General features: G+C 38.2%; 2 protein-coding genes across 2 annotated transcripts; both read right to left on the bottom strand.

The window, feature by feature from the left end:
• Positions 1–8,948: 8,948 nt before the first annotated feature.
• LOC142178065 (uncharacterized) lies at positions 8,949–9,515 on the bottom strand. Its single transcript, XM_075247390.1, has one exon. It carries the CDS (start codon positions 9,513–9,515, stop codon positions 8,949–8,951), a length of 567 nt encoding a protein of 188 aa, XP_075103491.1.
• A 60-nt stretch (positions 9,516–9,575) lies between these two features.
• LOC142178066 (uncharacterized) lies at positions 9,576–10,429 on the bottom strand. The gene is made up of 3 exons (XM_075247391.1): positions 10,268–10,429; positions 10,046–10,162; positions 9,576–9,917 (listed from the first exon to the last, which is right to left on the bottom strand). The coding sequence occupies exons 1-3, from the start codon at positions 10,427–10,429 to the stop codon at positions 9,576–9,578; spliced, it is 621 nt and encodes a 206-aa protein (XP_075103492.1).
• Between the last annotated feature and the right edge of the window lie 527 nt (positions 10,430–10,956).

Here is a 10,956-nt window from a genome sequence, read left to right on the forward strand (position 1 = left end):
AAATCAGGGGGGCTTCGTCCCATTCGCCATTTTTAACAACTTGAAGCTTGAGCAGAGGCAATTTTTGATATATCTTCAAGGAAAAACATTGGGATACGAGTCGATCGGAGTCGAAAAATCGAGGAAAAAGCATAATACTTGGTTAAATTGGAGCAAGTCAAGGTAAGTGACTTGTCTAACCTTGTTTGGGAAAAATTTCCCCTAGAATTTATATTAATGTGATTATTGAAATGTATTGAAAGTCGTGTACATGAGGTGACGAGTGTGTACACGGGCTAAATATGAAAGATTATATTTTTAAATTGTGTAGATCATTGTTGCGCATTTATTAAATTATTTTATCTTGTTATATTCTTCATCATTGATCTGAGATATATATTTTAAATTTATTTGATCTTTTCTTGCTAATTGTTTTATCTGTTTAGTTGGAACTTGGTTTCTTTTATTCTGTGCATTATTTAAAGGTTGATTTTCTTTAAATTAAATATTATTAATATGAAGTATTTGACATTTTTAAACTTGATATTGAAGCAACGTATTAAAGATTTTGAAATATTATTTTCATGAATTATTTACTCCTGAATATTTTTGTAAGATTTCCGTACTCATTGTTATGGAGCAGTGAGCTCTTTATTGTGGAAACATATTATTGTTGAATTATTTTGACATGATCCGTGAACTCTTTATTATGAAACAATATTGTTGATAAATTATTTTGGCAAGTTAAATTATTTGAGCACCTGAGGTGCAAATTGTGATATTGATACGCATGCGGTGGTATAAGGTCTGGGTATTGAAACGCATGTGGTGAGATAAGGGTGGCTTGATACACGTGGCTAGTAGGGGGAACTACTAGAAGTCATGCGTTGTGATAAGGATGGCTAAAACGCGGGATGCTATTTCGGGAAAAATATTTTCTTTAAAATAAATTGTGAAGGCTCCCGCGGTGAGATAAGGAAATGAGATATTGTGAAATTTATTTATAATTTGGGACTACGAGGCGGTACCTCGGTAGTGCCCTTGTTGATATTGATTTATGGCCATAGTTGCCTTCGATTAATTGTTGTGAATTTCATAAAGTTGAAACGAAATTCTATTTTGATTCCACGAGATGTCATTAAATGTGACATACTATTTGATTCATTTCCATAGTCATTTTTTCTTATTAAATTGTTTAAACATTTTTCCATGTCATTGTCTATTCTCCAGTAGGGCCTGACCTGACCTCGTCACTACTCTACTGAGGTTAGGCTTGGCACTTACTGGGTACTGCTGTTGTGTACTCATACTACGCTTCTGCACATATTTTTGTACAGATCCAGGTACAACTTACCAGTCTAGACGTCAGTGAGTTACCTGCGCACGGAGACTTCGAGGTATATCTGCCAGCGTCCGTAGACTCCGGAGTCCCCTTCTATCATTTATTGTTGCTTCCTTATTTGTCTTTAGATCTTGATATATAGAAACATTGAGAATAAATTATTTTAGAAGCTTGTGACTTATTTCTACCGGGTTTTGGGAGTTGTAATCATTTGAATTGTAGTTTATTTATTTTCAGATATTTATAATTATTCTGCATTGATAGGCTTACCTAGTCTTAGAAACTAGGTGCCATCACGACCTCCTACGGAGGGAATTTGGGGTCGTGACAAGTTGGTATCAGAGCACTAGGTTCATAGGTGTTATGAGTCACAAGCAGGTTTAATAGAGTCTTGCGGATCGGTACAGAGACATCTGTACTTATCTTCGAGAGGCTATGGAACTGTTAGGAAGTATTCACTTCTTTGATTCCTTATCGTGCGCCTTTGTTGATTTCAAAGTTCTAAATAATTGTCTTTCTATTCTCTCACAGATGGTTAGGACACTCACAACTAGATCTGATGATCAAACACTCGCGCCCCCTGTTGGAGCCGCAAGAGGCAGGGGTCGGGCCAGAGGTCGAGGAAGACCACGTGGTGCAGCCAGAGCATCTGCACGAACTGCTGCACCAGAGCCACCAGTAGCTCCAGTTGGAGGGCAGGCACCTGAGACGCCTGTTATTAATCCTGCACTTTAGGAGACTCTTGCCCAGTTTTTGAGCATGTTTGGCACTTTAGCTCAGGCAGGATTAATTCAACTTGCTCCTGCCATATCTCAGGCTGGGGGAGGAGCGCAGACTCCCGCCGCCCGTACTCCAGAGTCACGTGCCCAAGTTGACCATGCCCCAGAGGTTATACCAGTGCAACCAGTTGTCCCAGTTCGGCCTGATATTAGGACAATAGTTTCAGAGAGGGAGCAGCTCAGGCTCGAGAGGTATAAGAAGTACCACCCTCCCACTTTCAGTGGTTTAACTTCAGAGGATGCTCAGGGTTTTTTGGAGGAATGTCACCGTATCCTTCATACTATGGGTATTGTGGATTCCAGTGGGGTTTCTTTCACGGCATTCCAGTATAGAGGAGTAGCCTACCAGTGGTGGCGGGCATATGAGTTGGATAGTCCCGCTGAGGCATCTTCACTCACTTGGACTCAATTTTTGGATATGTTCTTAAGGGAGTATGTTCCTCAGAGTCTTAGGGATGCATGGCGCGCAGAGTTGGAGCAGTTGCGCCAGGGTTCTATGACCGTGTCAGAGTATACGGTCTGATTCAGTGATTTGGCTAGGCATGCACCAGCCTTAGTTGCTACTGTTCGAGAGCGGGTTCGCAGATTTATTGAGGGTCTTCACCCTAGTATCAGATACAGTATAGCCCGAGAGCTATAGAAGGACATCACATACCAACAGGTGGTATCAATTGCTAGAATATTGGAAGGTATGCAGACTCGGGAGAGGGAAGAGAGGGAAGCTAAGAGACCCCGAGATTCTGGAACATATAATAATTCTCGTGCCCCAGTTGCAGCCCGTCATGGTAGAGGTTATGTGAGTCATCCTATTCATTCAGCACTTCCAGCTTCTAGTGGTATTCCGACTACTCCCAGACCTCAGGTTCCATATTATGCACCACTAGTACCTTCTGTACCTCCTGTACGGGGTGCTTTCAACAGACAGTCTAATCGATCAGGCCCGAGCCAGTCCCAATAGCCACGTCCTCCGAGGGCTTGTTTTGAGTGTGGTGAAACTTGTCATATTATGAGAGATTGCCCCATATTTAGGAGGGGCGCACCTCCACAAATTTTCCAGGCCCCACCTATTCCACAGGGTCCTCAGGCTTCTCAGGCCATGATTACTGCACCAGTTGCCACTCCACCTGCACAGTCAGCTAGAGGTGGAGGTCGGGAAGGTAGAGGACGCCCTAGAGGGGGAGGCCAGGCCAGATATTATGCCCTTCCTGCTAGGACAGATGTCGTTGCATCCGATTCTGTTATCACAGGTATTATTCCGGTCTATCATAGAGATGCATCAGTATTATTTGATCCAGGCTCCACTTATTCTTATGTGTCATCTTATTTTGCCCCGTATTTGGGCGTATCATGTGATTACTTGAGTTCTTCTGTTTATATATCTATACCCGTGGGTGAATCCATTATTGTGGACCGTGTGTATCGGTCGTGTTTAATTGTTATCAGTGGTTTTGAAACCAGAGCTGATTTATTATTGCTCAGTATGGTGGATTTCGATATTATTTTGGGCATGGACTGGTTGTCGCCCTATCACGCTATTCTTGATTGTTATGCCAAGACGGTGACATTGGCTATGCCGGGTCTACCGCAACTAGAGTGGAGAGGTACCTCGGATCATGTTCTTAGTAGGATTGTTTCGTTTCTTAAAGCTCAACGAATGGTTGAGAAGGGGTGTGATGTGTATCTGGCCTATGTGAGAGATGTTAGTATTGATACTCCTACTGTAGAGTCAGTTCCTGTAGTAAGGGATTTTCCTGATGTATTTCCAACAGATCTTCCGGGTATGCCACCCGACAGGGATATTGATTTTGGTATTGATTTATTATCGGGTACTCAGCCCATTTCTATTCCATCATACCGTATGGCCCCAGCAGAGTTGAAAGAATTAAAAGAACAGTTATAGGAATTGCTTGATAAGGGTTTCATTCAGCCTAGTGTATCGCCGTGGGGTGCTCCTGTCTTATTTGTAAAGAAGAAGGATGGTTCTATGCGGATGTGTATTGATTATCGCCAGTTGAACAAGGTTACAGTGAAGAACAGGTATCCATTGCCACGTATTGATGACTTATTTGATCAGCTTCAGGGTGCCAGGGTATTCTCTAAAATTGACTTGCGTTCAGGCTATCATCAGTTGAAGATTCGAGAGCCAGATATTCCGAAGACTGCTTTCAGGACTCGGTACGGTCATTACGAGTTTCTTGTGACGTCTTTGGGGCTGACCAATGCCCCAGCAACATTTATGCACTTAATAAATAGTGTATTTCAGCCATATCTTGATTCCTTCATCATTGTGTTTATTGACAACATTCTGGTGTATTCCAGGAGTCGGGAAGATCATGAACAACACCTGAGGACTGTGCTCCAGATTTTGAGAGAAAGGAAGTTATATGCAAAAAATTTGAAGTGTGAATTCTGGCTTGATTCAATGGGATTTTTGGGTTATATAGTTTCATGCGAGGGGATCAAGGTAGATCCGAAGAAGATTGAAGCAGTGCAGAGTTGGTCTAGACCGTCCTCAGTTACGAAAATTTGGAGTTTCCTTGGTTTGGCTGGGTATTATTGTCGATTTGTAAAGGGTTTCTCTTCTATTGTTGTATCTATGACCAAATTGACCTAGAAGGGTGCTCCGCTCAGGTGGACCGAGGAATGTGATGAGATCTTCCAAAAGCTCAAGACATCTTTAACTACAGCCCCAATATTGGTATTACCTACAGGTACATGATCTTATACTGTGTATTGTGATGCGTCGCGTATTGGTCTCGACACAGTGTTGATGCAAGATGGTAGGGTGATTTCCTATGCATCCAGACAGCTAAAGGTGCATGAAAAGAATTATCCTGTACATGACCTGGAGTTAGCAGCTATTGTTCATGCCTTAAAAATTTGGCGGCATTATTTGTACGGTGTCTGTTGTGAGATCTACACCGATCATCGGAGTCTACAATATCTGTTTAAATAGAAGGATCTTAATTTGCGGCAGCGGAGGTGGTTGGAGTTGCTTAAGGATTATGTTACATTCATGGTTGGTGAGCGGGTATTGCTCCGGGTTTCGCCTATGAAGGGTGTGATGAGGTTCGAGAAGAAGGGCAAGTTGAGCCCTAGGTATATTGGGCCTTTTGAGATTCTTGAGAGAGTTGGAGAGGTGGCTTACAGACTTGCACTACCACCTAGTCTTTCTGCGGTTCATCCGGTATTCCATGTTTCTATGCTTCAGAAATATCACGGCGATCCGTCTCATGTGTTAGACTTCAGTTCGGTTCAGTTGGACAAGGATCTATCTTATGTTGAGGAACCAGTGGCTATTTTGGATAGGCAGGTTCGAAAGATGAGGTCAAAGAACATTGCTTCCGTGAAGGTTCAGTGGAGGGGTCATCCGGTCGAGGAGGCGACTTAGGAGATCCAGCATGATATGCGCAGCCGTTATCCACACTTATTTACCAGCTCAGGTACTTCTTTTTTTTTCTAACTCCGTTCGAGGACGAACGTTTATTTTAGAGGTGGAGAATGTGATGACCCAAAATGTCATCTTTAAATTTAATAATTAATTATGTGTTCTAAGATCTCAAAAAGCACTATTTATCATTCCTCGACTTGCGTGCGTAGTCCGTATAATTTTTCGGAAAGTCTTTATGTGAAAAATTGATTAAAATGTGAATTAGAGCTTTAAAACTCAACTGAGTTGACTTTGGTCAACATTTTGAGAAAACGGACTCGGATCAATGTTTTGACAGTTCCGATAGGTCCGTATCGTGATTTGAAACTTGGGCGTATGCCCGAAATCAAATTCTGAGGTCCCTAGCTCGAGATATGGAATTTTGATAGAAAATTAAAAGTTTAAGTTCAAATAGTGAACGGATGTCGAATTTTGTGCAAACGACCCCGGAATAGAGTTTTGATGATTCCAACAGCTCCGTATGGTAATTTTGGACTTAGGACCGTGATCGGAATTTTATTTAGAAGTCCGTAGTGAAATTAGGCTTGAAACGGCTAAAAAGAAATTTAAAGTTTGAAAGTTTGACTGGGGAGTTGAATTTTGATATTTGGGTCGGAATCTAGTTCTGAAAATTTTCACAGCTCCGTTATGTCATTTATGACTTGTGTGCAAAATTTGAGGTCAATCGGACTTGATTTGATAGGTTTCGACATCGAATGTAGAAGTTAAAAATTTTAAGTTTCATTAAGCTTGAATTGGAGCATAATTCGTGGTTTTAGCGTCGTTTTATGTGATTTGAGATTTCAAATAAGTTCGTATGATATTTTAGGACTTGTTGGTATATTTGGTTGAGGTCCCGAGGGCCTCGGGTGAGTTTCGGATGGTTAACGGATCAAAAATGGGACTTAAACAATTGCTGCAAAAGCTGTTGCAAATTTTCAAGTTGTTGATTCATTTCCATAGTCATTTTTTCTTATTAAATTGTTTAAACATTTTTTCATGTCATTATCTATTCTCCAGTAGGGCATGGCCTGACCTCGTCACTACTCTACTGAGGTTAGGCTTGATACTTACTGGGTACCGCTGTAGTGTACTTATACTACGCTTCTGCATATCTTTTTGTGCAGATCCAGGTACAACTTACCAGTCTAGACGTCAGTGAGTTACCTGTGCATAGAGACTTCGAGGTATATCTGCCAGCGTCCGCAGACTCTGGAGTCCCCTTCTATCATTTATTGTTGCTTCCTTATTTGTCTTTAGATCTTGATACATAGAAACATTGAGAATAAATTTTTTTACAAGCATGTGATTTATTTCTACCGGATTTTGGGAGTTGTAATCATTTGAATTGTATTTTATTTATTTTCAGATATTTATGATTATTCCGCATTGATAGGCTTACCTAGTCTTAGAGACTAGGTGCCATCACGACCTCCTACGGAGGGAATTTCGGGTCGTGATATTTCGGTAACATGATCCCTGAAGAGTTTAATACCAAACTAGATAGTGACGACAAAGAACTACCGGACAAAGATTGCATCATAAATAACTTGGCAAGATTCTTTAACAAAACCTTATTTGGTGAATACTTTTAATAGTCATGTAAAAGAATGCCAAAGAAAGTTGTAGATGCATGGTTATGAGTCTAAGTGGGTGATTGTTGGAGCATATACTATTAACCATACATTTGGATATAGTACATTCTAACAATTATCATAGTTAAAAGTCTAAGTGGGAGATTATTGGGATATATACTATTAACCATGGGTTTGGTTTAGATATAGTATTTATTATGAAATAATTATTTATTCAGTTTTAATAATATTTTAAATAGATCATATATTAGTCTGTGTCCTTTGCTTATATAGTAGATGATTTAGTGTATAGAGTTTAGCTTATACACGATAGATTAAATTATCGGTTCTTATAAGTATAAAGTTTGAGTTCACAATCTAATGATGGAATTGGACAAACCATCATGGATGATTGTAGCGCAAGATTAAATATAATTTATCTTGATTATGGGAATGGTTTAATTTCAACTTCTTGTGCTAGTATATTTTGTATGTATTGAACGGACCAAGTAGAGATAAGTATTTTATACTGACTTAATAAAATAAACTCTCTAGCCATTAAATGTACTTATACTCTTAATCTTGATATAATTATTATTAGCGGTGTATATTATGATTGTTTTGATTTATTAAAAGGCGAGATTCTTTCGTGGGTCAATATGCCAGGTAAATTGGATAATAATAATGTACATTGGCAAAGTAACAGTTAGTTGATGGAATTCATGTCTCGGTTTAGAGATTGATGATACACCTTTATGAAAGCTTATAAATTTTCATGTGTAAACCCGGCCGGTGGATTTTGTATCCGACATATGAAATAAGTTAAACGAAAGTCTAAAAGAAATAATCAATAAATTAAATCGTCAATAATTTAATTTAATTGATTAGTATCTGAATCTTAACATGGGGAGTTAAATAAGATTTAATGAATGAATTTCGAAATTAAATAAGGAGTGCAATTACGAATTTTTAGTGGAATAATTCGTAATTAATTATGGTGGATATTAATTTCGAAAATTAGAAATTAATTCCATAATTGGAAGCCTTGTTAATCAAATTATGTGGTCTCTGTTGTGCCTAAATAATAGAAAATAAAGAAATCCTTTTTTTTTTTGTGGAAAAGAAAACCCAACAGGTTTTGAAAAAGGGTTTTAACCCTTAAAACTTGTGCTATAAATACATAAGGTTTTCCACCTATAGGAGGAAGAACAAGGTGGCTGAAATTTTCAGCCTTTTTCCTAGAAAATTTTGTCCACACGAAATTACTATTTCCGGATATTATTTGGGCAACACGGTAGAAGACCGTGGAACATTCGCGAATCTTTATCATGCTGATGATAGAGAATTCATTGCATTACTGTGGAATTGGAGGCTCACATGATAGAGGAGCTTTGTTCACGATTCAAGAGGTACCCCGTGAAATCCTGTTTATGCTAGTTGTCTAGATTACATGTGATTTTGATACTGGGATTGCTTCTGCTGCTTATTATTATCCATCAAGCCGAGAGTCCAGGGGAAAGATGGCAGCTCAGACTCCACGAACAAGTTATCCAAAAAAAGATGGTTCTAACTTTAACCTCAAAGGTTCTAATATAGAAGAAACGGAAAGTGAATGGTTATCTTTGCCCTATACTCAGAGGCAGATCCAGGAATTTAACTTTATGGGTTCAAGATTTAAAATTCTAGGACAAACCTCAAAACACTATACAATAATAACTACGCGTGTTAATATTCAATATATTTAAAAAGTACCGAACCACTAAACATAACATATATTCAGTAAATATCACCATTACAATTGTGCCCGACGACTTGTCATGTTTTGAAAATGATCAATGATCACATCATGTGATGACCCAAAATGTATTTTCTATATAACAAATTAAACAGTCATTTATAAACTCATCACCAATTCTGCTCCGCAAGTCATTTTTGATATATTTCATTGAAGAAAAAGCTCTTTCTACCGTTGCAGTAACGACATGCAATATCAAACTCAACTTCACAAGCAAATAAACAAGTCCCCAAGTCTTGTGCAGCTCTGTTTCGACTAGTATTTCTGAAAAGTCTCCAAGCCTTTTCAAGTTAGAGAAATTACGGTCTTCTCTTACATAAAGAATATAGCTGTCAAGCTCGTAGCTAAGATCTTCAAGCCTAGAAATACTATACTCATGAGGATAAAGTTTAGCAAGCTTCATAATTCTTTCTTTATCATAATTTACAAAAGAATTATCCGGACTCAAACTAGCCATACCAAGAAGTAGATCACTATTCACTGTATCAAAACGACTATTAAGTTCTGAAAGTTGTAAATCAATGACAACATTAAAAATATCTACACGCAAATGATGAGAGTATATCACACTTGAACTCCTACGCTTTGACTTTCCAAGATGATAGTTCTTATCCATTTCAGGGATCACAATACCATATTTCGCAGAAAATGAAGAGGCGTCGGCTATCAAAGATTCTCATTTAGACTCTCTCATTGATTCCAATTGGCTCTTGGCCAAACCAACGAGCTTCATAGCATTTACAATATTCTGATTTTTTCTTTGCAAAGCGATATTCAAGTCATTTGTAATTGCTAATATTTTTAACATCAAATGCAATAAATGCACAAACTCAAAAGATCTTATGTCATTCACTAGACTTTTTGCCATTGATCTCTCAAGATAATTTGCACTTTCACTTGCAAGAACTTCAAAAACATGAATAATTGACGAGAATAATGCAATAAAATTATGCACTGTCTTAAAATGAGATCCCCAACGGGTATCTCCTGGCCTTTGAAGTCCAAGTTCTTGATTTCCCTGCGCTTAAAAGAACTTCCAATAGTATTCAATACATTAGCAACAATATTAAAAAATTGATCCACATCATAATGTTTCTTTGCAACAGCTACAAGAGTCAACTACAATTGATGAGCAAAGCAATGTACGTAATAAGCTGAAGGAGTATCTTTCAAGATTAACGTCTTAAGCCCATTGATTTCTCCTTGCATATTACTAGCTCCATCATAACCTTGTCCCCGTATTTGTGATCGACTTAATGAATGCTTTAAAAGAAGAGAATAGATTTTCTTTTGCAATGACAATGCAGTTGTGTCTTTAACATGAACAATACTAAGGAATCACTCAATAAGTTTTCCCTCTTTATTGACGTATCGTAGAACAAGAGCCATTTGTTCCTTATGAGAGATATCCTTAGATTCATCAACCAATATTTCAAAATAATCTCCATTCATCTCTTCAATAATTGCTTTTATTGTTTCTTTTCCACAAGCATTCACAATCTCTTTTTGGATATTTGGAGAAATCATCATATTATTCCGTGGAGCTTTTTCTTACATAACTTTTTTCACTTCATCATCTCTATTTTCATACCATTGCAAGAGTCCTAGAAAGTTTCCTCTTTTTGTAGATGTTCCACCTTCATTGTGGCCTCGAAAAGGCATTCCTTGTTTTAAGAGAAATCTTGCCACATCAATCGAAGCAGTCAACCGAAGTCGATACTCACTTTTAGCTTTCTCAGGCTGCTTGTCAAAAGAGGTTAAAATTGATTGTTCCTGATTCATTAAATCTCTCATCATTTTGAAACATCGATTACGAAGACTATTCACTTCACCAATATGTGCATTAAACCTTTCTGTAGCTTTATTCCAAGCTTTAAATCCACTCTTTGTGAAAAAATCCCCGACCTTTTCATGTCGTCCATGCCCATTTTTAAATAAGTAGCAACATAAGCAAAATGTTGCATCAACTTTAATACTATATTCTAACCAACCCGAATATGAAGTGTTAAACCACTCCGGATTAAATTGACGTATTAGGCCACCAAAATTTCTTTTTG

Source organism: Nicotiana tabacum, chromosome 24 (assembly GCF_000715075.1).
Source record: "Nicotiana tabacum cultivar K326 chromosome 24, ASM71507v2, whole genome shotgun sequence".
Lineage (NCBI taxonomy): Eukaryota > Viridiplantae > Streptophyta > Magnoliopsida > Solanales > Solanaceae > Nicotiana > Nicotiana tabacum.

Bases quoted from the DNA above. Each gene is read 5' to 3' on its own strand.
- LOC142178065 (XM_075247390.1), bottom strand. From the start codon at position 9,515: ATGGATAAGAACTATCATCTTGGAAAGTCAAAGCGTAGGAGTTCAAGT.
- LOC142178066 (XM_075247391.1), bottom strand. From the start codon at position 10,429: ATGATGATTTCTCCAAATATCCAAAAAGAGATTGTGAATGCTTGTGGA. The intron at 10,163-10,267 runs GTCAATAAAGAG...CTTCTTTTAAAG, and splicing joins TGGCTCTTGTTCTACGATAC to CATTCATTAAGTCGATCACA. The intron at 9,918-10,045 runs GTACATTGCTTT...TTTTAAGCGCAG, and splicing joins ATACTCCTTCAGCTTATTAC to GGAAATCAAGAACTTGGACT.